This window comes from Pseudopipra pipra, chromosome 6 (genome assembly GCF_036250125.1).
Source record: "Pseudopipra pipra isolate bDixPip1 chromosome 6, bDixPip1.hap1, whole genome shotgun sequence".
Classification (NCBI taxonomy): domain Eukaryota; kingdom Metazoa; phylum Chordata; class Aves; order Passeriformes; family Pipridae; genus Pseudopipra; species Pseudopipra pipra.
Window position 1 is genome coordinate 55,228,573 of NC_087554.1, and position 27,941 is coordinate 55,256,513.

At 42.2% G+C, this 27,941-nt stretch overlaps 1 protein-coding gene and 1 long non-coding RNA gene across 4 annotated transcripts; one reads left to right on the forward strand and one right to left on the reverse strand.

Annotated features, from left to right (window-relative positions):
* Positions 1 to 917: 917 nt before the first annotated feature.
* LOC135416286 (uncharacterized) lies at positions 918 to 3,702 on the reverse strand. Its single transcript, XR_010431523.1, has 3 exons — positions 3,569 to 3,702; positions 2,654 to 2,832; positions 918 to 1,135 (listed from the first exon to the last, which is right to left on the reverse strand). It is a non-coding gene; the product is annotated as an uncharacterized LOC135416286 (long non-coding RNA).
* On the forward strand, positions 3,044 to 27,538 carry TRMT61A (tRNA methyltransferase 61A). 3 transcript variants are annotated; one of them, XM_064659280.1, is made up of 4 exons: positions 3,044 to 3,147; positions 6,447 to 6,806; positions 16,689 to 16,955; positions 26,130 to 27,538. In XM_064659280.1, the coding sequence occupies exons 1-4, from the start codon at positions 3,144 to 3,146 to the stop codon at positions 26,456 to 26,458; spliced, it is 960 nt and encodes a 319-aa protein (XP_064515350.1). In that variant the 5' UTR covers positions 3,044 to 3,143; the 3' UTR covers positions 26,459 to 27,538. The 3 variants fall into 3 exon arrangements, with proteins under 3 accessions (XP_064515350.1, XP_064515349.1, XP_064515348.1); XM_064659279.1 differs by lacking the exon at positions 3,044 to 3,147 and adding an exon at positions 3,634 to 3,727; XM_064659278.1 differs by lacking the exon at positions 3,044 to 3,147 and adding an exon at positions 3,787 to 3,873.
* The last annotated feature ends 403 nt before the right edge of the window (positions 27,539 to 27,941 follow it).

Sequence of the window (27,941 nt, forward strand, 5' to 3'; positions counted from 1 at the left end):
GATCTGACTTTCACCTTTACATAATAGTATCTTTATCTTTCTCTGATGTGTGTTTCTCACAGCATAACCCATGTTTATTATCCTCCTGTCCAAACAGAGTGTACTTATCCACGTGAATGCAGATCTGAGTCCCACAGTTGCCTTCCTTGACACAAGCTGTGAATGTCAGGAGACATCACCTAAAACTCTTTCCCTACCACAATCCTTTCAGCACCACAACCAGTACCCTCACCCTAACAACAAGAAGTGAGGGCACTTTACAGAACTGCTTAGGATTTAAAAATAATAATGTACATATAGAAAAAATCATTGCAAAATAAAAAGCCTAGACTGCCTGAAATAAAAATATACTGTGTTTGGCTGCCATCCAGATTTCCGAGTTATTCCAGGTCTGGTAGACTGAGATGCTGAATATACAGATCTCCAGGAGAAGCCAAGGGCTCAGCATCTGTACAAGTCCGGCCTCTTATCTTCCGGATCAAAGAACAAATCCTCTCTCTAGGACTGCTCTGCACTTTTAACCTCACAGAATCTTCCCCTACATATTACTAGTTTCACACAACGCTCACACTTCAGAATAGTGTAAATTGCAAGTAATGCCATGGCTAAACAAGTATTAAATGAATGTAAGCGCAAAACTGTACCCAGAGTCCTCAATAAATTAAAATATAAATATAGTACTGCTGGATTACCTCAGCTGCAAACATAATTCTGATTGTGGATTTTTCTAACGTAAAACACGTAGTTTTAATCTTTTATTTGAAATAGAAATAAAACTAAAACCATTTTCTTAAGTTATACCATATTTTTGTGGTGGTGTTCTTCACAAAAAGAAAAAAAAATCATATTAGGGTAGGTTCTGAAGGCTCCTTTCACCTTATTCCATAATCTATTGCCACACAAACAAAGAAGCAATCAACTGTTCTGTAATGTAATTGTTCAGTATATTTGTGGAGTCAAGGTCACCAAGATCCAAAATCCAAGGATCTACTTCTGTTCATTGGATATGCTCCTTCCCTCCCAGTCTTGCAGAACAGGAAACACCAGTCATTATAAGCAGGTAGTAGATCTCAGTGTGCCATACATTACAGCATTTCCAACACAAACAGAGACCTGTTTTTCACAGAACTTTGGTCTGAGAAGCAGATATGGAAAGAGAGTCACGGGTGCAAAAAGACTAAAATATGTTCAATTTATATGTTTAATAAACAGTGCACTCTCTACCCCTTTTCCCTCACCACTACTTGACAAAATTCTAGTGTGCAGTACGTCAGAAGTGGCTGGGTTTTACTCAGACAGCATTTTAAGATCTGCCAAAAGCTGTGTGTAAACTGGATCCTACCTTTGTCACAGCATCCCATGCCAGCTTCCCTGGTGACTTAATTACAGATGCTGTGCCTTGTGTCAACAGCCTCTGATCACCCGCTCTATCTGCCTCATCTGCTGGGAAACACTTGCTTTGGATAAGCCTGTATGGCCTGTTAGACTGTGATAAAGGTGCCAATACTCACTTTCCATGCTGGGATGGTATCTTAGCGAATACTGACTTATACATGTTGAGTTCTGCAGCTCAGGATGGAAAGGTGGGGTGATTACTCCAGAGATCTCTGCACTGAGCTTTAACAATGAAGAATTAAGGGAAGTTAATCATGGGCCATGCAGCTAACTTCCTAAGAGGCTTAATTATAAATGTTGTGCAGTGTACAACTGCAAGAGAGGATGGGTGCTGGCTAGTGAATGTGTCTTCTGAAATTACTTGCGTGAATGTAAGATGAAGCTGAAGATTTAGGAGATAAACATTTTCTTAAAAATGTAGAAGAATATTCCGAATTAGGAAACAGCAAGAGAAAGTAGTTTGCTATAAACAACTGAATTGTCTCCAGTTCCTAATTGAAAACTAAACAGCACTTGAAAATTAAACATAACACTCATGTAATAGTAAATTAAAGAAATTGGTTATAGTTGCATCTGCTTGTCAAGTGAAACTTCTCTTCCCATTTATATTTATCACTTAAAATGTATTTGCCTAGTTATTATCCTTGGTGTACTTTTTCTCACTTCTTAGGCAGTCTGTTGAAAATTACTGATAGTTTCCAGTGAGCTGAGGGCCTGTGGAAACTAGGAGTTGCTAAGTGCCTCAATCTTGCACACAGTCAGGCCCACAGTGATCTGAACATCAGCTCATCACGGGAAAGAAAGGACATGAGAACATAAACAATGACAAATATAGCCAATGACACTAAAAATGTCAGAAAATTAAACAAAGTGGGTGCAAATATAAAGGCAAAGTAGAGCCATGATTGCCAGTCAGAAAAACAGCTGAGTAGGAGTTTGCAGTTTAAGAAACCTCTGAAACTGCATACATTATGTTTAGATTAGATGGAGGAGAGTTTCATAACTAACAAAGACTACTGCAATTATGCTATGGGTAGGTCAACACCATAACAAAAAATACGTTCTCACTGAAGGTAATGGGAAAAAAATCCCTTTTACTTGATGGAACCACAAAAAAGTCACAGCTCATCATCTAAACAGATCTCCGTTACTGTGGTCGTGATTGTGAAAGGATGACTTTCTCCATCATTGTGTATTATGGGTTCCTGGTGAATGCAGCACAGTACAGAGCATTATCTGATTTAACTGGGAACACTACCTGCACGTCCAGGGTGATTCACACGCTCTCTGCTATGCCCATACCCCTCCCATGCCAGGTGGCCTGGGCTTGTTGTGAGCAGAAGATGAGGCAATACTCTCCTCCTTTGCTTCTCCTTGCCTCCTGATTACATCCCCCGTACCACCAGGGCACACAGGGCTCTCCACATCACTTCAATCCTAAACATGAGACACAAGTAGGAGTTAGTACCATGCTGTTAGGGGGTTAGATAACGATTCTGCTGCTTCTGAGCCCACATTGTGGTTTCTCCTGCAGCCTTATGAAACCCCTGTGAGGAGCTCGGTTGGCCTCGAGCTGCCTTTCCCCGAGTAGGCTGCCCTGGGGGAGGGCAGCTGGAACTTTCTGGAAGCTCCATTCCCCAAGCACTGGAGGCGAGGCTTGGGTCTGCCGATGGCAAAGGCAGAGCCATTCCCTGGGGAAGGGGCTTCAGCCCTCCTGGTGGTGGTCCTCGAGATTCCTCACACATTGGATGGGTGAGGAACGCAAGTTCCCATTGGGGCCACCAGTCCCCATCATGGCTTTTAACAGTGACCCACTGGGACCCCTCAAGTTTCACAGAGAGGGCAGCTGCCCAAGGCAGGAGCACCTCGGCCAGCTCATCGAGAGGTGCCTGGGGGGCTGCTGAGGGAAGTCAGTGGGTGTCCCCCCTCCTCAGGGTCCCAGCAAGGAGCACTGAGGGGGACGGGCGCCTCGATGGGACTGTGGGCATGGTGGGCTGAGGGGGACAGGCGGCTCAAGGGGGCTGAGAGGTACAGGCGCCTCGATGGGACTGAGGGGTTGGCGGTCTGAGGGGAGCGGGCGACTCAGTGGGGCTGAGGGGGACAGGCGCTTCGATGGGACTGAGGGGATGGCGGGCTGATGGGAACGGGCGGCGAGAACAGGGTCTGACCGCACCGGGCACTGGCGGCGGCGACTCCCCGGCTCCAGGCAGGGCTGGCGGGGGCGGAGGCGGCGGGAGCGTCAGCAGCCTGCGACCGGGGCGGAAGGAGGCGCTGGGCGGGCTCCGCGTGTGAGGAGAGCCGAGCCGGGCCGGGCCGGGCCGGGCCTGGGGAGGTAACGGCTCGGGATGCGGGGACAGCCGGCGGCTGCCTGGGGGACACGGGCGGTGGGGCGAGGGCGGTCCCGCCCCCCGCGGAGCCGTCACGGGTTAACACTGCTCTGCCGCAGGCTAATCCCGCCTCTGACCCCTTCCCTGCCCGGTCCGTGCTTCTCACCCCGCTCCCGCAGCAAATACCGCGTTAAATCCTTCGGGCCCGGAACAGCCGTGAGGTTCCCGGGTCCGCTGGGACGGGCTGATGCGCTGCCGGGCGCGGGAGGGGGCTGAGGGGAGCTCTGGCACCGGGGTCACCTGTCGGAGCGCGGGCAGAGAGCGATTCACCAGCCCGGGGGGGAGAGAGGGCTGTGGTTGCCTCCTCCTCCTCTTCGGGAGCTTCCCCTACCCCCATGCCAAGCTGCCAGGCTGCAGGAGGGGGAAGAGGCAGCCTGCCAGGTTCTTGTGGCAGCTGATCAGGGGAGGGAGAGGTATACCTGGGCTGTGGTTGAAGGGAGCACAGTTATGTCAGTGGTTTAATTTGTGAGGCTGCGAGGGATCGCCTGGGTCGTTGGGTTTAGGTCGCTGCAGCCATGGCAAGGCCGCAGAAAAGTCCTGATCCCGTGGCAGGAGGCCCTGCCTCACCTCCTTGCCACTGCCATTCCCACCACTGTCATTCCCCTGCTCCCATTCCCCCATTGCCATTCCCCCCACACACTGCCATTGCCCCCCACTTGGCAGCACCCTGTGGCAGCAGCGATGCTCCTCCAGTCCCCTGCGTGCTGCCCAGAGGAGAAGTGTAACACAGTGCAGGAGCCTCTGCACTGGGAGGGAATGGAAAATATTTCAAGTGTTTGTAGCTCAACTCTGTTCCTTGCAATAGGGGGAGGGGAGGCAAAGAATTTTCCAAAACTTGTCACAGACACCAATTTTACCCCAAGTGGATGAATATAATGTGCCAGTTAGAGGTCTGAGCCTGAGAGATGAGTCACTTGGGATGTCAGTGTGCACTGACATGGACTGGACTTTCTGGACTTGATGGTCTTGAAGGTCTCTTCCAACCTTGATGATTCTGTGATTCACTGCTGTGACAATTAGCTGTGTTAAGTGTAGTGGCTCAAAGGAAGGCAAAGAAACTGGGAGCCAGTTTGTGTGATCAAAGGGAGATCTCTCTGTGTCCCTGCAGACATGCTGCAGGAATGTTGCTTTTGCAAATGGGTGTAGTTGCAGTAAATACTGTGAAAGAAATGGACTACAGTGGAGATCCTTTCAAATGACACTGTTCTGAGAGCTGAAAACTGCACTGCATTAATAGTATCTCCAATGAGAACTATAGGTATCATTTATGAGCGATTAAGACATGAATGTAATCAGAAGGTGCAAGCTATAAAACACAGCATTTGTGCTATCTCACAACATCCTGTATGTATACACTTCTGAATTCATTCTTACTATTTCACCATATGTCCAGACAGGCCTGTTCTGCTTTGGCATCTGAACACCTTACGCAATAATCGTGTCATGAGCTTTGGAAGTTTTGCCCACAAGCACATCTGTTTATCAGCGTCAGTGACTGAAATTATAAATGTAGCTTCTTAGCAGCAAACTGAGCTACCTGGAGTTCTGGTCAACAAAACCAGACTACAGTTCTAGAACTGAAAGTTTTTAATTAAAACAATGAAGCAGGACCAAGCTGCTACACATTCAATACAAAAGTGCTGAAACCAAATCATTACTCTGAAACTAAAAGTTATGGTGCTTTTGATTATGTTGTGGAAGAAGTAGCGGAAATTTGACTTTCAAAGCCTTCTGTCAAAGGCTTTAATTTCTTACTTTGGGATCACCATTGCTTCCTTAAAAAATTCATTCCACAACCTGATCAACCTGCAGCTTAGATATTTAGCTGCCTTATCTGAAAGGCAATGCCAGGTTTCATTGTAAGTTGCCTTCTGATTTCTAGATTGTCTACTCAAAGCCAACAAAAGTTAATTGTAATTCTCTAAACAGCTCCAAGACCATGGGGCTGAAGTGATAAAACTGTTTGCATTAGTTTGCAAATGGTTGTTTACATTCAGCTGCAGCCCAGATTGCTTCCCAGACAATTACTTTGCACCCCCAATGGCAAATTAAAGACCACAGTATTCTTTTTTCCCATGTAGTTAGTAAAATTTATGCATAAATTAATGCAGATACTGCGTTTATCCAATCTCTAAACCTCCAGTTGGAGAACTGTCAAGTAAACTTTAGTTAGTGGTCTTAATAACTAGTGATTTATGTCAAGGCAAGTAGTAGTATGTCTTTACGTTGTAAATCACCAAGAAATAAGCAAGAAAAGGGGAATAAAAGTTACTGCTTAATAACATGCTCTGAGTGCTCATGAACTGGAATCGGACAAAGTACTGAAATTGGTACTAATTGCACTAATTGTACAAGTTTCTCAGTAGCATTTTGGAGCAGGCTGAGAAATTACAATGTATTTCCCGATTTTTCTTTAAAATGTACTATAAACCAGGAAAAATACTGGTTATATTCAAATCTGTAGGTTTTTCCATTGATTTTAATTGGATCAAGAGTGCAGCGGGGGGGGGGGGGGTGGGTCTCTGAACCTCCTGGAGTTCTCTTCCCAACGTCTTATTTGCACAGTGTGGTTTTGTTCTGTATTGGGGAAAATAAAATTATTTGGGTTTATGTCTGTACTTTCAGATCCTGCGAAACTCTCCTGACCTATTTAATCTTTTCTAGGTGTCAATCATCAACCAACAACTGTCACAATGAGTTTTATTGAATATGGAGATACCATAAAGGATGGTGACACAGCTATTGTGTTCTTGGGCCACGAATCCATGTTTCCTGTGAAAGTCCAGCATGGCACTGTAACACAGACTAAGTATGGGGTCATCAGGCACTCCACAGACCTCATAGGCAAGAAGTATGGCTCCAAAGTGACCTGCAGTAAGGGAGGATGGGTGTTCATTCTTCATCCAACTCCAGAACTGTGGACCATGAATCTCCCTCACAGGACACAGATTCTGTATTCCACTGACATCTCTATAATCACCATGATGTTAGAACTGAAGCCAGGCTCCATAGTATGTGAATCAGGTAATAATTACTATGTTGAAATCCTTTATTAAGAACTAACACCAACACTTCCATGAAAAAACTGGCTTTTCTTTATATTTTGCTGAAAGGTGAGCTTTTTCCCACTGTGATACAATTTTCTGAGCCTACACATTGAATAATTTTATTTCATGCGCACGTGTTACCAGCTGCTGTTTCTTCAACAACTGATGCTACCTCAGTAAGCTGGCCTTGTGTATGGATATACCTCTGAGTATGTGTTTGATTAATTCATCTGTTTAGAACAAGTATGGACACATTTTCACTTCCCTTTTCTAAAACTGTTGTTAAGTACTTTAAAATGTTTTTAAATACATTATTTGAATCAAAAGCTGAGCTTTGAATTTGCAGTTTCAGAAAATATAGTTGAGATGGCCTCGTGGAAGAGAGTCTGATGATAGGGTGTTGAACTAATAAGGGAAATAAAGTGGCAGTGTTTATATGAAGTGATACCATGTAAGTACATATATTTCGTTTTTCTCTTCCCAAGCGTGATCTACTTGTAGCACCACAACTACATGCAAAATCACTGATATAATACAATGGATGATATGTTCTTCACAGGGATTTGTTTTGTTTCAAAACTTGGTTTAATTTATTACAGCTTTTCGTGATTTTGCTTAATTTGGAAGTAAGGAGTGAAATTTTACATAAATATTTTCCTGATTACACAGAGTTTATAATAATGTCTTCGTAACTTTATTACTGCAGGCAGTATAAAGCTTGCTTGATTTGAGTGCATTTCTGTAGTTTGAAAAAATATGAAATGAGGCAGTTTGTCCTTGTTTTTTCTGGCTGTTTCCTTTGAGTGTTTTTATGAAGCAGTTTCATACACTTCCCTTTCAGGCATAGATATGGCAAAGGATCAGCATGACAGGACTGTGATGCACTGTACTTTCTTGCATTTAACGTTTCCTGTTCCCACTCAAACATAATTTTGGGCAACTTTTCAGGCATAAGGACCACTTATCTCTGCGTCCAGTTGTACCCGTTAAGAACCAGTACACTGAGCTGGTTGCTGTACAGCAGCACTGGAAACAGGCAAAGCCATGTGCAGAAGCCTCTGATACTGTGAAAATGGTTGGGTCCTTTGAGTTTGTAATTTGGTTTGTAGAACAATCGGGCATTTTTAGGTTTGTCATGGGGAGTAGCTTCATCAGGGAGCTCTTCACCTCTTTCCCTCCCTGCTATGTTTAGGGATGGGAAAAAACCCACAACAAATTACTTGGGGGAGGGGGAGATTTGAATTGTTCCATGTTCCTGCTCCCTTGGAATAGTCAAATGTACAGAGCAGCACTTAAAATGTTTTCAGTAATGTCAAAGGTGCCTAGAGAGAATGAAATGTTAGATTACTTGTTTATCTAAAGAGCTAAGAAATGGAAACATTTGATGATTTCAAAAAATGTTACAAGTCAAAAATCATAGACACAAACAATTCTTTTTGCTAATGGGAAGCTGCCCCCAGGTTTATTTTAATGCCTGTGCTATCAATGTATTGCAACTTAAGCTGTCCAGGAAAAGTTTTACTGCTGAAGTTGTGCTTGTCTTGCTTGAAAGGCTCACTGTTCACAAAGAAAAGAAGTACTGCATGAAATCTGTCTGGTTAACCTTGAAGCAAGAGATCTTACTGCAGATTTGCTCTGAATTACAAATTTTACAGGCATTGACAACTAGAGCCTCCAGCATGGTGATGTAATCTACTTTAGTGCCATCCCAAATTAGATGGTATTCAGTGGTCCAAAATCATTAGTTCTCAGTTAACCTCGTATGTGCTACACAGAACCAGCCCAGTGGCCATGAGTAGAAACAAGACAGGAAGCCTGGTCTAGCAATGACACTTGAGTCTGCTTCCTGCTGCTGTTGGTTATAGATGTGTTTTGAGCATTAATTAGCATGGAGGTATGTCTTTTTTATTATTTGAAGTTGAACTTAAACACACAGTTGCTGTATGTACTGGCAAAGGAGGTTCTGTAAAGAGCCCAGGCTCCTTTCCTCTTGTCTTGCTGATTGGGCTGTGGAATTGTGCCCTGCATTTACACAGTGTAAGCAAAGCAGAACTGTGGATTAGTCTCCACAACTGTGTGAAGAAAGGATCGAAAAAGTAAGATGAAATACCCTCTGTGTCGTGTTGTAATGCTGTGAATATGAGTATAAATGATCTTTTGTATGTGATTATAAAAATGGAGTAGAATAACCAGAAGGCTTAATTTTATATCACTTGAATTATACGGTTTAAATTGATTAGTCGTGTTTGTCATAAAAGATACAAACGTATTAATACAGTTTTTACTATTTTTAATAATCTTTAATAAACACATAAAGAGCAAGCTTGTCAGCAGTACATGCATAATTAAAATGATCCAGGCATACTCAGTCAGGGAACTCTGCATCTGCCTGATGTTTCATTACGGGGGTGTAGGAATATGATCCTTTTTCTGTCTTCTGCTAATTTCTAATTTATAAAGGTATGTTAAGATTTTAAAAGTGTTAGCACTAATGTTGGAGCTAAGATCTGTTGAAAGCATTGCTTTCTGGTCTGAGGAATTCCCTGCTTGGATACAGTTTTTAGCAGCCTGATCTTCCCAGAATTAAAGGATACTCAAGAGAGCTGCTTAAATACCTGCTGTAAGTGGCCTGATAGTGTGAAAGTTTATTCTTGTCAGGTTAACTCTGATCCAGTTTGTGTTCACTGCATGTGCAGCAACTGTCTAGATAAAGGAATAAGCTGAATGTTTCCTTTTTGTGTCACTCTCCAAAACTAGTCTAGATGTCAGCTTCCCAGGTAAGGCTGCCTGTAATATAACAACTCCATTTGTCAATAGATTTTGAGGGGTTTACATTTATTTTTATACTACGTTGGAACCAATATGAAACCTTTCAGATATTTTTTCCAAACAAATGTGTGTTTTTCTTTCTAGTCTCCACAGATGGAGGCTTTTTTACTGTCCTGTCTCCCTGGTGAGACCTAAACAAATGTCTGTCCTAACCCTCAAAATTGCTCAGGGTTACCCTCAGAATTACACAGTGCAGCACTGTGAAACCTCATTTAATCTGATAAATCTCAGAAATATTTTGGCTTTGATGGAGCATAGTATTTAGACAAAATGTAATTTAGTTAAAAGTACTTTAAGCACCATCCCAGTGATCCTTCAGCATTCAGCAAAATCAGACTCACATGAGCAAAAATGTTAATTGGATTTTTTTGTTTCCCTTCGGCTAAATCCCAAATTAAACCCTATTCATTGCCACACAGCAATGGGTTTCTGAGCTCATGGACTGAATTTCTGAAGGCTGAGAACAGTGTTCTGGGTCCTCATGGTTTCTAAGTAAAGGGGTAATGAGAGCTGCTGCCCAGCCTTACACTAGAGCCTCTCAAAAACAATTATGAAATTTTCAAACTCACAGCCAGGGTATAGATTTTGTTAAGAGTACACTCATAAAAAATTAGTGACGACTTAATGATTCATGGACACTTAATAAATCATTAATAGTTTATTGTGGAGTCCCAGCAAGTCATCTGTCTGCTTATGACTCTTCTGAAGTGCTTATAGACTTTTTGACAAATCCTGCTCACGTCTTTACAATTTTTGTGCCATAGGTATATGTAAATTGTTTGCAGCTCTGTCTTTAGTGTAATGTATAGACCAAAGTTTGGAAGTATTTGATTCTAGAATGTGCTCATACTAATTAATGTCTGTGTTTCATAATGTCTCCCTTATCTGCCTCTTAGCAGCTGTTCAGGTTAGAGTGAGAGAATTAGAAAACCTCATCCTTGTATAGCACCTCTTGAAGAATTAGAATGGCCTCATCAACACAGATGTCACAGAGCACAGTATTCTCTTGCCACACCAGAGCACTGAACTGGTCCAGTTCTGGGGCCCTCAACAGAAGGACCGTAAGGAGGACGTGGACCTGTTGGAGCAAGTCCAGAGGAGGCCATGAAGATGCTCAGAGGGCTGGAGCACCTCTCCTGTGAAGCCAGACTGTTCAGCCTGGGGAAGAGAAGGTTCCAGGGAGATCTTATAGCACCTGCCAGTACCCAAAAGGGCTACAAGAGAGCTGGAGAGGGAATTTTACAAGGGCATGGAGTGATAGGACAAGGGGTAATGGGCTTTAAACTGACAGAGGGCAGCTTTAGATTGGATATTAGGAAGAAACTCTTTACTGTGAGGGTGGTGAGGCACCGGCACAGGCCGCCCAGAGAAGCTGTGGATGCCCCATCCCTGGAAGTGTCGAAGCCCAGGTTGGGTGGGGTTTTGAGCATCCCGGTCTAGTGGAAGGTGTCCTGCCTATGGCAGGTGTGTTGGAACTAGAGAATCTTCAAGATGTCTTTCAACCCAAACCATTCTGTGATTCTGTGATGATTCTGTGAACCAGAAGTGATCACATGAAGCATCACTGCAATGTATTCAGACTTGTGGCTGTCATGCAGCTGATGTGGAATGCTGTCCATACCCTAAAGCATTTGTTTCCAGACTTTCTGGGCTCGCTTTCATCTTGTAATTTCACCTGACCACCAAGCTCACTTCTCATGCATCTCTGAACTTAACCATATTATATCCATTCTGTAGAAGACTCTTGAGTCTCTAAGGAAATATTAGTTCTTAAATCCTTTTGTAGGCAGTGCCAGCCTCCAAGCTTCCGTACTATCCTTCTTTTAACTTCTCAGTTTGGTCAGTGAGCAGTGGCCCTCTCTGACCTCCAGCCTGCTGCCTAAAATTCCTGCTTCAGCATGGTGTCCACAACAGGTAGGCAGGAGAGCAAGCTAATCTTCTGTAAAGAGAACTCCTTGACTGTAAGGGAACTTTTTAATTTGCTGTTTTCTCTTTCAGCCACCAGTTCATCTCCTTGAAATTCTCTCCCTCCCTCTCTTCCTCTCTGTCCCTGCTCTTGCTGTGTTCGACCTCTGGCACCATGATTTGTGCCCCTGACTATCTTCACAGTAGGATCTTTGGGTTAATTTCCATCTGATGCTTAATATCTCTTCATATACTCATTAAAAGTCATTAATGATTTTCTGGTTACATAAACTTGTCATGTACTTGTCATGCTTCCCTTGGAGCAGTCTTCCTCTGTTCAGTGTTTCTTGACAGATTTTAGTTGTGGAGTTGTTAGCTCTGTCTAAAGATTAATTTTCCCTTGGTTTGAGGCTCCTTCCGTTCTCATGGCTGACTCATGACCCATCTTACAATTTGCTAGGTCTAAGTGGCGTAGCTAGGAGACAAACACAGCAACACTGTCATTGTTTTGTTGTATTTACTCATTTCAGAATATCTTTGGTAGCCAAATTTTGCATCAGAAGCTTTAGTTCTATTAAAATGTTACTAGATATTGTAGAGACCCAGAATTAAATAACACACTGTATACTTTTCTCTTTTCGTGTTTCCAAGCAATATGAACCTATATATGCACTTAGGAGCTTATTCAGCTTTATTCCAAAATGATTTTGCTTAGGCACTGTAAACATCTATGGATCTTAAATGACGATTTGTAGTTCCTTTTTTAAAAAGAAGATCCCCTGATGAGAAATTTCTAGGGAAGACAAGCCAAGCAATAGCTGCAAAGAGGAAAGGTAGTGGAACACAGAATCAGGTCACTTATGTTTATGGCATGGATGGGATTCCAGGAGATTAGACAAATATCCCTTTGCAATAAGAAAAGCAGACAACAGAAAATAGTGTAAAAATGTACTCTGTATTCCGTATCAGTCAAGCACTGTGCTCAATGCTGTGGTGACACCCGTGTTTCTCTTGATGGTATTCTGTGCTGAAATGGCACGAGTTTTTGAACAGCTCAGTTGTCCATTGCAACTTTGAGAAGGTGAGAAATGATCTTAACATGGACATTGTCTCCAGGTGGCTGAGCTGTGTGGAGGCTTCTCTGTGGAAAAGCCATTACTTAAATAAGTGGAGAGTGAGTAGAACAGATCTGTTGGAGGTCAGGGCCAGGATCAAGGAGTTCTCCTGGTCAATAGTTTATTGTCTGCAATCAGAAGTATCACTGGGTGCTGAGCTAGAGTGTTTCATCTAAGTGTCCACTTGCTAGGATTGAAATCCTTCTAAAACTGCAGTGTTTTCCTTGTTTTGGGAGAGGGCAGAAACACTCCTCTGAGCTTAAATGTGTTGGAGAAGGAGAAGGGCATGTGCTTGAGCCCAAGAAGGGCTACAATCAGTGTGCAGGGTTGTAAGCCACCTAACCCATATGCATTTAACAGAGGATTTTAATTCCTGCCTTTGAACTGAGATGGACCACATTCCAAGTCTGCACACTGATCCCCTGCACAGTGCCACCTCCTCAGATCTTGAGCTTGGAGTGTGGCATATTGGGGACCCTGTGGTGTCTCATTAATGCCTGCAATGCAGATGTCTGCTCTTTGACTAAGATGTTTGAGATCACAGAGCAGTCAGTGTGAAAGAGCATCACGTTTTCCAAGTGAAAATTAGCAATGACACAAGTGCTCACCTAAGTGAGCTCTAAAGCAGCAGCTGCTAAGAATGTCTTTGTTTTGTCGTTGTTTTACCTTTCTTCTCTAGAATCCATTCATGATTAATATGCAGTAGTTAGATGGGCATTGTCCTGTGGTAGAGAGCAAACAGTCTTCAAGGCTATTTATAGTGCAGGCTGTCAGAAAGGGAGCATCCTGGTGTAAAAGTTATAAACTCTATTGTTCTAGCTGTCTTACATTCTTCTTCTAGGTCAAATGAGGAACATAGGCATTTCACTGCACCTGTATGCGAGTGAAAAATCTGTTGAAGTTCTTCCAGTTCTTGTCTTGCCTCTTCTGATGTAAAATAGTTTTGACTTTAAGTTTTTTGCCTGTATTTTATACAGGCAATTCAGCTATGATATCTCTGGTTTGGTAGCATTCTAGTACATGGCTTCAGTAGTACTCCTTGCTGCTGTCCTGACTGATTCCCTGTCATGCTAGAATACTTTCATTTCTCAAGGAAACTGGTACTGACCTAGAACTTAGTGAAAACTGGTGCCTAAGACTCTTTATTTTGCTGAATACTGCTTTATTTTAGTAGTGATTTCAAAATAAGCACAAACAGAAATTGAAAATTAATTGAGAAGGTGATGGGAGGACAGAAATGTGGAACATTGCAGATTTGCAGGGAAGAAGGTGAACATAAACATTCATTTCCCCTTCTAAAACATCACAGAAACATAGGGTTGAACCCCTGACCTCTGTAGACAGTACTGATTGGGCCTTAGGGGCATGTGGTGAGCCTGGACTTAAGCCAGACTCTCATGTTATTAATGGATCACATCAAGTGTGCAGAACTATCAGGCACATGAGAGTAGAGGGTCATAATAATTTCACAGATCTGGATTCAGAATCTGTCATGTCTTCAAGAAGAGATTCGACAATGGTGTGTAATTCTTCACCATCTTATTCTTTGTTTTCAGCAGTTTTGAGGGTGTTGTTACAGAGAAGGCAGGCAGCATCGTCAGAAATACTCTCATTAACTATGTTAATGTGATAGAATTTGATATGTTAAAATGTGATACATATGTATTGTTCTCATGTTTGCAGTAGCCAGTCAACAATAAATAATTCCTGGCAACCTTTTTTAACAAAAACTCTGCTGTAATACACCTGCAAGTAGTGACTTCCAGGCAGTCCTGGTTTTAGTTCAGGGTTTGGCTTGGAGTTTGTAAATAAAAAAAGAGTATCAGAAAAGAAGACAAAAAATCTTAATGGGTTTTCCTATGAAGTACACAAACCATATCTTCTGTGGTGTTTTTAAGAGCAGATTTAAAAGGAAAGTGATTAAAAATGTAAAAGAATATGAACAAGGAAACTGGATACATGCACAAGCTGCCTCTCTCTTCTGCTTACAGCCCAGCTGTGCTGACAGGCCTTCTGTTCACTCCTCTAGATTAGCAGAGAGAGATGGAGAAAGTGTGCAGCATTACCCATTTGAGAGGTAAAATAATTAAATTCCCTCATTTTACAATAGTTCTCGGTTGTGTAATCCTCCCTTATGTCATTAAATGTAACGGCAGAATTTCAGCCTTTAGCACTCTATGAACAACAGTTCCCTGCTTTTGTCATTTAAAAAAAAAAGTCAATGGAATGCTGTTTCTTTATGCACATATATCTTTGAGTTTTCTCAGCCACATGGCTGCTGTGCTCCTTTTGACCAGGGAAAAGTCTATGTTGACATTTAAGAGCCTACAAGTGCCCTAACTAGATAGTTTTTGATGTGAGCACATTTAAGTGTGTTTTGCTTTTTGTTTGCATTATTTCAATACTGGCACAAATGCCTGGATTTTCACTTTATTAAATGCACGTGTCACAGTTTCTCTCTTCCCTTGGACCTCTCTGAAGCCAGTGCAAAAATGTGTAGGTCCTTCCTCCCCCTCTAATCTGCCGTGCTAAAGCTGGGGGTGGGGGTGCCAGTCTGCCCACTGGGGTCAGAGCCCTCCCAGAGGGAAGCAGAGGAGCAGAGCCGATTCCGCGGTGCCGTTGGTTGATCCGGTGGCAAACTTGGGCCCTGAGCTCTGTTTACAGTCTGAAGGTCTCCCCTTTCAGAGCTGTCGGATTCAATACACTGCCACGACAGTGTTTCTCCCCTTGTGTGACTAGAGGGCAAGAACCTTGGATCTGTCAGTGAACTTGGACTTCCTGTATGATTATGGAAAGCACTGCTCCAATTAAGCAGCTGTACCAGCCCCTGTGCCCCTTAATTAATTTCCTTTCTGAGCTGCTGTACGTCAGATTCCGTCCCTTATAAGTGTTTTAAGATTTATGTTAGTTGAAAGAACTTGCTTCAGGTTGAAATTTAGCCTGAACAGTCATAGAAAATGGCTAGAAATAGATCTTCTTTCTACAGGAGAAATGTGTTCCAAGCACAGAATTATGAATCAATAAACACAGATAATTTGCTGAGGGTTTTTGAATTGGGTTGGTTGTGGTGTTTTGAATTTGGGGGGTTGCTCTCCTAAATGCCACTTGAGTGAGTAATTTGCAATGGGAATTGGTATATGGGTGTTTTCTTCAGTGAAAATGTTTGTTATTAGTCACTCATCTGTTTAATACTCCAATGGATCATTTAAAATAAGTTTCCTAAATTATCAAACCAAAATAAGGAAAAATCTATGCCTTGTTAGTCCCTGTTTGTATGTGGTAAATGCAGTTACCTACAGTTTCAAGTTTGTGATGGATCTCATTACAGTAAGTTAAGATTGTGTAGGTGTGTATGTGTGTAAGTGACACATGAAAGCAGGTGTTCGATCAGCGTGGCTGCAAGGAGCCAGCAGGCCTTAGTTTTGGATAATTTCAGTGCGAGTTGAGGATGTCTCTTAAGAGGTCTGGGCAAAGCAAACTCTATATCCTATAGGCCATTTGTTTGCATGGATATTAATAGGCTTTTCAAGCACGGACCCTTGCCAAAATCTTTTCTTTGTTTAATGAAGTGTAAGATTTTGAAAATCCGTTAAAATTTGCCCTAATCTCTTTTCACCCTAGAAGAGCCTGGTGCTTTGAAAAAAAAAACTCTCCAGTTAATTTCCCTGAATTTTTCCCATTGCATTTACTTCTTCACGCTCTCTTGAGGTGTGAGGAGGTTCTTAAAGCTATAGCTGACCCTTGGCATTAATTTTTTACTCCAGGGAGATAGGACAGGTCCTGAGTTTGCCAGATGCAATGCTTTGAGGACCCTAAAGGCTGTTTCCTAGGCCTCTTAGTCCCTCTCTCCTTGTGAAGGAAGAACTGTTCTCTTTCAGTATCTGAGCCACTGGTTTCTGTTCATTTGGGTTTTGAATAAGTGTTCCAAGCAGGAGGACTAATGGAGAAGACTTGTGGTCTGATGTTTGGCATTGACAAAAGGCGTTTCATGAGTTGTTTGTCTTTTCTAGGTACAGGCAGTGGATCCCTCTCCCATGCTCTCATTCGGACAGTGGCTCCCACAGGACACCTGTACACGGTGGAATTCCACCAGCAAAGGGCCGAGAAGGCGCGGGAGGAGTTTCGGGAGCACGGGGTGGATCACCTGGTCACCGTGACCAACCAGGATGTCTGCAAAAATGGGTTTGGTGTCTCAAACATTGCAGATGCGGTGTTCCTAGATATTCCATCTCCATGGGAAGCCATAGGACATGCAAAGTCAGCGTTAAAAACTGAAGGTAACTGAATTTATCTCTTTTTGTTCAGGAAGGACCATGCACACACACACCTCTGCCTTTGAGCCATGCACTAGATCTGCTCCCTTCCGTTGTGTGATCACTGTTCTCAAATGTCAAAGTCTCTAGGCATTTCTAAGGCTGAAAAACCTTCAAAAGGCATCTTCAATTTACAGTGGAAGATTTGAAAGCAGAAGAACAATTTTTTTCCTACAGGCCTGTGCGAGCTGCCACAATTAGCATGGGCAGTTCATAAAAAAACCCTTTGAACCTTTGTCAAGTGCATTTTGCTGGATCTGAGGTGTGTGGGAAGCAGAAGTAACAATAAATGCTGAAAGCAAATTTCTTGGGCAATTCAGTGGAAAGGTGTTTGTATAAAAGGTGTTCAGCCTCAGTTCACATCAATCATTGCAGATTTGTGCCTATTTAGCAGAGCACCCCATTGGTAATGTTAAAAAAAATGTGGTTACATTTAAATATGCTTGCCAGTTTCTGCCCTAAATCTTTGCGGTTGGAGCGAGTGAGAAGTTTGCCGTTGGATGCAGTGGGAATGGAACATAAAGGCTGTTCTAGCTTATGCCAGTTATTCTGGGATGGTGACAGCAAGTGAGAACTGCTGTTGAGGTTTTGCACCGATTTCATCACTTTATTATGAATCTTTTCCCTATTAAAAAATAACCTTCAGTGAATAAATAATTCTTTTATCCTGGAATAAGTTTTCCCCTACTTAACGTTATACTAGTGTGGGTCTGAACTAACTTGTGCCAAATTACTTCCACCTACAAAAGTGACTTTTCTAATCAAGAGAGCATGGAGTGCTGAACAGTGCCCATGCTGAGACATGAATTTAGTAAAAGTAGATTGTGTGCCAAGGCCCAGTTCTTTGTTAAAATATGTAATCATGGGCCTGACTTCAAATGAATTGCTAAGTCTTCTTGAAATCACAAGATTTAAGCTTTATCTTAAAGGTCACTGAACGTGCACTACCTTGCTGAGTCAGGACCAACCCCACTGTTAGGCTACCTCAGTTACTACTGAAAATCTTCTAGAAAGCTTTCTGATCCCAGTGTAATACACACTTTCGTTAAAGGTAGAGTAAGACTTGTTAGCACTCTGTACCTGCAGTGGTTACAGCTCAATTTGTAGCTGCTTTCCAGTATGTCCTGGGGAAAAAAAAAAAATCACTGCACTGTACGATGCCCTTCCCATGCTCAAATTATCTAATCTAGTGAGCACAACACTCAGCTGACTTCCCAGCTTAGAAGGCGCTGCATTGCGCAGACCAATTTGAATTATTTAAGTGGTGCATGCTTGGAATACTAAGCAGGGCTGCTTGAACAGTTCCAAGTTTTGAATCTTTGTATTACTACAGCCTTTAAAATCCTAGAAAAGGTATTATAGTCCCAAACTGGCCATGCCATCTGGCTGTACTTTTCTGTGCTATGCTAAGTGGTTACATCTGCTTAGGCAATATAAATAATACTTCAAAATCCCACATTTTGTGTTTGTGAAGTGTCGTCATGCACTTTATGAACCACTCCAAAGGCGAAGTTGCTGATCCTTGCTGCAGTTTTTGCTGCAAACAGCCACCTGTGTCTGAGATCTGGTAGTAGTCTAAGGCTCATCTTTTGGGCTTCATAGTACCTGACTAACTTGGGGCATTTTTTTTTTATTTTCCATAGAAACAAAAGCTGTTTTTATTTTCCATATAAAATATAATTGATTGCAGTAGTAATATGTGCAGACTTACACACTTTTCTGTTTTATTCCAAATCGTGCAGGCGGTTTTGTGATATTTTTACTGCTGCAAAATCTAAAATATAACAGGTTATCTGTAACTGCTTCCTTTTCCCTACCACAGGCAGATAATTTTATAATGCTCCTTTGTTTGTTTTCAAATAGTTAAAGCTCTTCTGCAGTAAGAACAGTCTGTGCACATACTGCTGTTACTCAACCCGAGGGTTAGTGCAGTGATAAAGCATCACTGGAGAAAATGAGTCCTGCCACTCTTTTCTGTCCACGCCCTCTCTCTCTCTCAGATCTGGACAGGGTCACATTTGAACCGTTCACACTGTGGGTTTTGTTGTGATGTGCCATGCAAATATCACAGCTGTACTGCCAGACAGTGGTAATTTAGTACCCTAAGTCTTAAGATATTTTGAATGAAAGCACAGCTAAGCAAATTCCATATATAGCATTAGCTAGTCTTTAAAACCACAATACCCATGATAGAGTTCAGCTGAGACAGTATGTAAGAGAGAGTTCTTAACCTTAACAAAACCTTATCAAATCAGTATTTTCTCTCCTACTTAAGCTCAAGGTCCTGAGTAGTTGCAGCTCCTAGTAGGCTGAGTGTTAATGATCCTCTTTACAGAGTACATTTATCACTCACCGTGCCTTGCAGTATGCTGTAAATACACTACTTACAGCAGCTTGGCCTCCCATTTAAAGCAGTGCCAACCTCTGAAGAGCTGAAAGAATAAAAAATGGCACAGTAGGTTTGTGACTAGAAGGTTCTTGTTCTCTGGTGATGCACTCTGCCAACGCTCAGGTTTGCATCTCAGCTGCATCCTTTTGTGGTGATTTCACCAGTCATACTTCCAGCAGAAATGCTGCTTGTAATACCTCTCAGGCACTGCTGCACTGCAGAACCTGCTTTCGTTTCCAGACCTGTACAGTTTTTCTTTTGCAGCATCTGCTGATTAATGCTTTTCTGTAATCGTAGCTCCTGTTCCCAGTATCTGACCTTGGTGGTTTTTGCAAAGTTGCTGTTAACCCCTTCAGGCTAAATTTTTAAAAATTAAGAAAATGAGAAAACTGTGAGATAACAAAAATACCCTCAATATTCTGTAGTTCTTAAATGCCCTGAAACTTTTGACTCACAGTCATCTCACAGCTGAATACTGTAGTGCTTTGAATATAATTCTGCACCCACCTACTCTACCCTCATAAATACTGTCTATTTCTTCCCAGGCTGTGGAAAATGAGGGAGAAACTCACTGGTACAATACTTTTCATACAGATTTTAAATTTTCAGGTAGGGAGATGGAAAAATACAGCCATAGATTAGATTGGATTGGCCTCTTGCATTTTAAGTTGGTCCCTGGTGGTGTTTAACAGTCTGAGTCACAAAATTATTAAAATCACCCCCCTTTTATTGCCTTTCTTTCTTTAAAGATTTTACTCTTAAATTCAGACTTTCTGTTCCCTCTTGAGTATCATAAAGTCTCTAAATTACGAGTTTGTCAAATTATGATCCTTGAGATACCACCTGAATCAGGCAACATGCTACTGTCAGTTCTCCCTCCCCCCCCAAAACTCTGCAGGTAACGTTCCCTTTGAACATCTCTCTGTTTGGCCTCTGCATTTCCTGCCATGACAGAAGCCCTTCAGCAGTACTCTGTAGTACAGCTGGGTTTAATTTCCAAAGTCCTTTATTTGTTTCTCTTGTACACAAGGGACAGGTCTAGTTTGCATTTTTCTCCCTTGGCATAGCCATTGATTGTTGTCCTAACCTGCCAGGTTTGGTTATTACAGAGGCTGTATAAAGAGCATAAATAATATCTCATCCTCCCAGTCACCTGTGGTGCAGGTAAGGCATTGCCTAGTTTAGCTAGTTTCAATTTTCATTTGGGCTTGCCTCCTTCCTCCCCTGGGATTTCAGAGAGCACCATGTCCATATAGAAAGTCTCATTGGCTATTTTTCTTGAGCACCAGAGGTTATTCGTGGTCCCATTTTTAAACCACCCAGGTGTGGCTTTGAGGAGCAGCTGAAATCCATGGCCATAACTCTCACACCTGTGGTGTCTGAGTAGGGAGTACCCCAGGATGAATCACACTGAGAAGGAGGCAGTGACATCAAGGCTGATGTTGTTTGGGGTCAGGCTACCTCAGGAACACACAGGGAATGTGTTGGGGCAGGAAGAGGAGCCTGACAGTCCAGCATGCTGTCATCCTCCACCCGTGCAAGTGGTGCACTGGTTGGTATCACCACTTCTCGTGTCCCCAGGATATTATTTTGGAACAAATGGATGAAGCAATAAATGCCTGCTAAAATACCAGCACCAGCCTTTGCTTGTGTAGCACCTGCTTTGATTTCAAGGAGAATTAACTAAAGGGGAGATTAAAGATCCACAAACTGACTTTAATTGCAGCATGTACTCTCAACATTGAGAGGCCATCTGGTCTAGTGCAAAGCTGCACCACCAGGATCCAGGACCTGGTGCTAACCCACAAAACAGCTTCCTCTGTTTTCCAAGCACTGGCTGTTTGCTGAGCCAGCCCCAGTTGTTGTATCTCATGTGAGAGCATCCCCCTGGCTTGGGTCTGTCAGGGATTGGTAGGTCAGGTGCACACAGTGGGCCTGGCCTGTCGTACAAGTGACTCTCTCACATGTAGAGAGTTAAGCAGAAGGATTCCTGCATCAAAATCTACACTGGGGAAAACCAGCCAAAGCTACTGGCTTTTACACGGTCTGTAAGAAGTAGTTTGGGATTAAAGTATACTTAAAGAAAGTTGTTAGGTTTTCTTTCCCAATTTGGAGCCAACTGATTTTTAAATTTCCTTGTTGCATACTTTTCCCAGCCCATAACAATGAGCAGGAATAAATTCCTTTTGGATGAAGCACCTACAAATGCAGAGGTTAAGGTCACATTCGCAGAAAAATCACATCAAGCTCCTATTAATGAGCTGGCAAGTGATTTGGAGAAAATTCTCTTTTCTGAATCAAGAAATATCCTTTAATTTCTTTCAGCAGCCAAATCCTCTAATTTCACTTGTCAGGGAAGCTACATCAAATCGCCCACGAGCACACGCACTTAAAGGACATTCTGTCCCCTTTTACAGAGGCAATATTTTTAGTGTCCTACTAGCACAGAGTAAATGCCACAGTGATGCTGCTCGGTGACTCTCCTGCCTCGCCCCTACACAATGATAATGCCTGTGTGATTTTTTTTCTTCCTTGAGATCTTTGTAATGTAATCTTCCAAATATGACAGTGCAGCCAAGTCTCAAAATCCAGAGCTGTGTTCTTTTACCAGAGGTAAAAATGCTGTGTTGTGTTCTTTACATCACAGAATCATTTCTAAAATTACTAGCCCTTTTCCCTGAAACTTAATGGTGCTGCACTACATGTGTTCTTTTTGCATCTCCTGAATAATACTGGAATGATGAAAAAACTACAGTGTGTGTGACATATAACCTACAGAAGAGCAGATTGCTGGGACACGTTTTCTGTATCATAAGCATGCACTGGAGATCTTGTTAATTGGGTAGCACTGAGATTTTCCATTCTTGAAACCAAGTGCAGTTATTAGCTCAATAGAACTGGTAGAGGTGTTAGTCCTTGCTCAGACAAACTAGAAACAAAATTGTTTGTTGGAGTTGCACAGGAATATTCTGGGAACTGTCCTTGAAGAAGAAGCAATTTCTGAGGCACTGACCTCTTGTAGAGTGCAATGGTGTGTCCCTCAATTACCAACTAGATCCTATCTGTTAAAATGTGCAGTGCTATTTGGATTAAAATCTTCTCTTTAATTTGCCCCTTCCCTTAAGCTCTCTTTTCTAATCATTGCAGTCTGAATCGTACTTCAGTTTTCGTATCCTCTCGACTCTGTTGCTGGTTACAATGGCTGCCAGGACTGTGTGGGCTTGTTCCAGCCTATGGATTTGGGACATTTAACCTCTCCATTAAATGCTTCAAACTAACTCACTCCCTGTAAAATTGAAGGTAGAAAAAAATCTTAAGTCTTTCATACAGTCTCATTATTCTCTTCTCCTCAACTGTAACACTTGTCAGATGCATTATACATGAATAAACACATTTTTAGACAGCTCTTCAGATCAAAAAGCTCACACAGCTTCCCAATGTGAACAGGATTAATCTCTCATAATTACTATATCAATTTATGATGACACATAGATCTCATTAACCAAATTTAGGAACGGTAGCTCTCCTAAAAGGAGATCTCTGAAAGAACACAAATGCAATTTGTACAATAAAGTTGCCGTTCAGATGTTTTCACTGCTCACTAGTCTAGTCCACCCCCTTGTGATCCACAGACAGAGCAGGGTGCCCCAGTGAGCCAGTGGAGAGCGAGGGAGTACATGTCTTTTCTTCATTCACTGAGGAATCCTTGGCTTGGCAAGACAAAGCAATGCATATTCAAGTCCTTTAAGCTCTAAAAGCCTCTTGCTGTCTAAGGGACAAGAGGGCTCTCAAAGAATCTGAGAACTGTGAATGCTGAAATCTAGATTTATATCTGTTTGGTGATTGTGACTGAAGGGGTATTGCCTAGCTGGTAATCCCGGGGGTACAGAGGGCAGCCCACAGTGTGGAGAATTCAGAAGCATCTGGCCTATTGAAGATGACAGTGTCTCTGCTCCTAGGACAGATGGGCATGTCCTTCTGCATGCTGGTTTTCTACTTTTTTTTCTGGTTTAAACACACCATAGCAATTGAAACTTCCCAAATGTTTCTATTTTAGACAGCCTCTCACAGTCTGGAAGTGCAGTTTCATTTTTGCCTTCCAACCTTCTGCTAATTGTAGCTTTCCAGTCTTCTCTTAATATCTGCTTAATCAAACAAATCCAGCCTGCAAGTCAGATCTGGCCTGCCTGATGGTGTGTACAGGAAAAAGCAGAGGGGATCCCTCTCCTGCTTGTTAGGATCTGTAGGGATAGATGCTTGGTGAGTTTGCTTCTAAGCTATTTGTAGGTATATTTATTTGGAGGGGATGTATAAAAATATCCAGAACAATAGGTATGAAAGGAGAAAAAACAATATTGGCAGAACTACTAAAACCCACTGGATGGTCTCAGTTACATGGAATACCAGCAGTTCCACTGTTTTCTCACTCTTCATAGCTGAGAAGCTTCCAGCAGCGCAGTAAGTCAAGTAACATTATTTTTTGCGCTTCCCCTCTGGATATTGGCTATTGCAAGCAAGAACTTTCTTCCCAACCAACAGCTTGGAGGCCTGTTTTCTGTAACCCTACTTCCCCCAGGAGTTGGGAGGAGGCAGGCTGATAAATCTTCACCAAGTTTGGTGTTGACAGTGCTGTGCTCAGCTGACCACCCTGAGGCACAAGGACGGGTGCTCTGCCTTTAATTGAAGGCTTGACAAGAACCGTAGGTGGCTTTGCAGCTTGTATGGCAACAGCTGTGTGCAGGCTTCTGAGTTTTTAACTGTAAATCTAGAGCATGTGAATTCAAAAACCTAAACATATCTTAAACCCCTTGGAGTCAGAATAAATAAGAACAGACTTATTGTAAATGTGAATATAATTCGCTTTTTTATTGCAGTATAAAACAGCAAAACCAAAAAGCCTGAATGAAATAGTAGTAAGTCTCTGGTCGCTCTGCAAATTCTTGCTTTGCAGACAAAGAGTAATTGTGATCTGACATTTAGCTAAGTTAGACATTTGCTCAGTTCCCTACACAATAAGAATATAAAATCTCTTCTTTATAACAAATGTGCTTCATAGTAGCTTTCTAATTATGTAACAGAATTTTTTTTCTTAGCTTTTCTGTTTTACATCTGCAGACATGGTAGAAGTGGCCAGAAAAGGTTAGCTGTCTGATTGGGAAACATTTTGGTACTGCTGGCCATCCTGATGAACACACAAATCTAATTTCATGGGAGCTAACGGACTGGGTGTGCAATTAAATCAGCATCCACAGACTTGATTAATAAACTCACATACCAGCATTAATTTTGCAGGTGATTATTAGATTTGAGTTTTAATTGTCACTCCAGGGAATTAATTGTCCAGGGTACTTTGTTCCAAAGATCCATGGTAAGAACCCCTTGCTGCGGAGACTTTATTTCAGGACTAAAATTAAATCCTACTTAGTGTATGGTGGATTAGTGGTTGTGGAAAGTGTTCTTCCCCAGGCAGTACCCAGCACATCATTGCTGCACAGTAACTAGAGTGCTCCAGTGATGCTTTCGGACCTGATGCTTTCTTTTTTTAGTGATATGACTTGAGAAATGAAAAGGAAAAAAAAAAGGGGAGTTTGAGATAAAGCAGGCTTCATATAGTCCCAGCATAGCCTCTATTTTTAGCAGGATGCTTTGCTCTGACTTGCACGGGTTCTTTAACTACTTAGACAACTGGCGTTGGAAAGCTTGACTGGATGAGCCTGGGAGAGGACTGAGAGGGAATGCAAATCAGGTCAGCAGGCATTTTCACCTAGTAGTAATAAGTAAAACAATAGCTAAAGCTGCATTGCCCAGTGTTCCTCCTGCACAAAAGCTTTTCAGGAAGGGCAGTTGCCTTGGGGGACACTGTGTCCTGGGTGAAAGCACATGCCCTGGCTTTATGGCAGACAGTGTCCTTATAATTCTTTGATCTGATTTGGCTGTGGCTTTTTGGAGTAAATCTGAATCATTCTATTCTCAGCTGCTAAGGTGACATTGTAGCACTTAGAAAGGTGTAAGGGGCCTATTAATACTCTGTATTTAGAATCAAAAATCAGAACTGTGCACAGACAAGGAGACAAGTGTTAAGTTTGTCACTTAAAAGTCCTATCCTAGAGTTTTACAGCATTTGCTGTAAGCCTGCCCGACGTGATATCCAGTAAGCTTTAATGCTCAGGAGTCATGCTAGTCAGCTTGACTAAAAGGGTAAAGCCTTAACAGCACTCCATCTATGGCCTGGAGAGATCACTTTATTCTGCACACGCATACCATCGTTCCCAAATAAACACAGCCGCTTTTGTCGGGGGGTGTGTGCACGCGCGCTTGTACTCGAATGAAGGCAGCGCTGTACAGTGTGTGGAGAATGACTTCTGGCTTTGTGTACATGCCAGCTTCACTTTGGTGCCTCAGTCCAGAACTGGGGATGGTGATTCCAAAAGAGTCCACTGCCCTGAAGGGATCGATTTTTAACAGTTTTACTGTGAACAAATGTAGTGGGCAACATTGGATGTGGGAGATGAATGAATTTGCTGCTGCGGTTTTTAAAGGGTCTGAAGTGGCTCGTGGGGTCGTCCGTGTTTGATTTTGTGCTGACACTTTAAACATGCAGAGTGGCCTCATGGAGTTTTTCTTGAGGAATGTTTTCACTTTGTCTGTATAACAGTAATTCTACGGGCATCTGGGAGACATTGAAAAAAGATTAAAAGTGCGTAGTTTTGGGGTTTTCCCTCTTTTCCAACACCTGTCTTATTTTGCAGGTGGCCGCATCTGCTCCTTCTCCCCCTGCATCGAACAAGTTCAAAGGACCTGCCTAGCCATGGAAGAATATGGTTTTACAGAGATTAACACCTTGGAAATTCTGCTCCGAGTGTACAATGTAAGGACAATTAGCTTGCAAATCCCTGACCTTGGAAAAGCAGCTGAGGATAATTCTGGCACTGGCTTTGACAGCAGCAACCCATCAAACCAAGGTAGCCCGGGTGCTAATCTGCAGCAAGGGACTGTGCAGTTCAAAAGTGGCGTGCCACTGAGGGAGATGGTGGGGCACACTGGGTACCTGACCTTTGCCACCAAGAGCCTGGTTTAGTACAAGCTGAGTTCGTGCCGTCTGGAGTGGGTTCTGTGTGTGTTCTGTTTTCATGGCGCTTTTCTGTAAGGCATCCAAATTTTTACTTGTCAGGGAATTCCATATATAGTCAGATTTAGTTGGAATATGCTTTGTTTAAATAGCACACAAGCATTAACCAGAGCAGCATCAAGGGAATGTTGAAATTCTGGAATGGTGCTCCACTTGCTGTCAGAAAGAAGATAAATTAATAGTGAATGGCCATTCAATGGAATGAGCAGAATAAAGATTTCTTCCGATAAGAAGGCAAAACAAACAACATACAAATTGCAAAGAAGTTGGATTTTTTCCTCCTTTTTTTTTCTGAATTACTTTCCAAGGTTTATGGGGTTTATTTTTTCCTATCACCACTAGACACTTTGTTTTTTTAACTTTTCTAGTGTCCATGTTCCTCTTAAAAATGTGAAAGTGCCTCCTTCCTCCATTTTAGATAAGAAATTTACAAGATTACAGGGTTGCCAACACAACTGTTCACAGAATTAGTGTTTCCTTGGAATAGTGTTCCAGAGGATTATTGGCAGTGCTCAGGAACACAACCTCTTTCTCCATTCCAGACTGGCATTTGCAAATCATTTCAATTACACAGAGGTCAAAGTGTGGTAATTAATGGATTTAGTTTAAATTGGTATATTGTGTTCATCAGTTCGTAGTAGAAATTTGAACCTGGATCCATACTGTCACTTTCTAATGGAACATCCACTTTTATAGTTGATGAATCCACTGTGAAAATTCACTGAACAGCTGGTTAATATCTGAACACCTCTTTGTAAGTGGCTGAGGTTCCATTTGTTTGGTGGTTTATTTGCATTATGGTGTATTGTTTTCCTGCAGCTGAATGACAGAAAGATTGCTTTTGGCAGGATTTCTGTCTCCAAATTGCATCAATAATGCATACTTAGTAAAATCCTCAACCAGCCTTATTAATTAAGTTTTCAGATCATTTACTCTTTGGTCTTCCATACAGAGCTGGTGGGTGTGATGAACTGTTTGAATGCTGGATTACATTTTGTATTTATAGATTAAAATAATTATGCAAATTTATTAAGTTCCTTCTTTATTTTATTTTTAAAAGTAAAGTCGCAGATATTTCTATTCCAGCCACTAGTGCTGTCACTCAAAGCGTTTAGCTGTGCTTTGCCTTCGGTACCTGAACATATTGATTGCCCTGTAAGAGAAACAGCCATTCATAAACTGCTGCCTGAACATTTAACCTGATATCCCTCCCCCATTCCTGACAAAAATAAACAAAGCTAAGCTTTTAACGTGTTATAGCAGAACGCTAATCCATAACGGTTTAAAGAAAGCTCAACCGATCACGACAGCAAAGATAAACTGCTGAGCAGATTAAAGGCAGAAAGCAATTCTGTTGAGCTAAATCAGTTATGTAAGTTGGCCTACAACTGCAACATTTCTCCCTAAATTATGTGAAAGTTCCCTTTCTGCC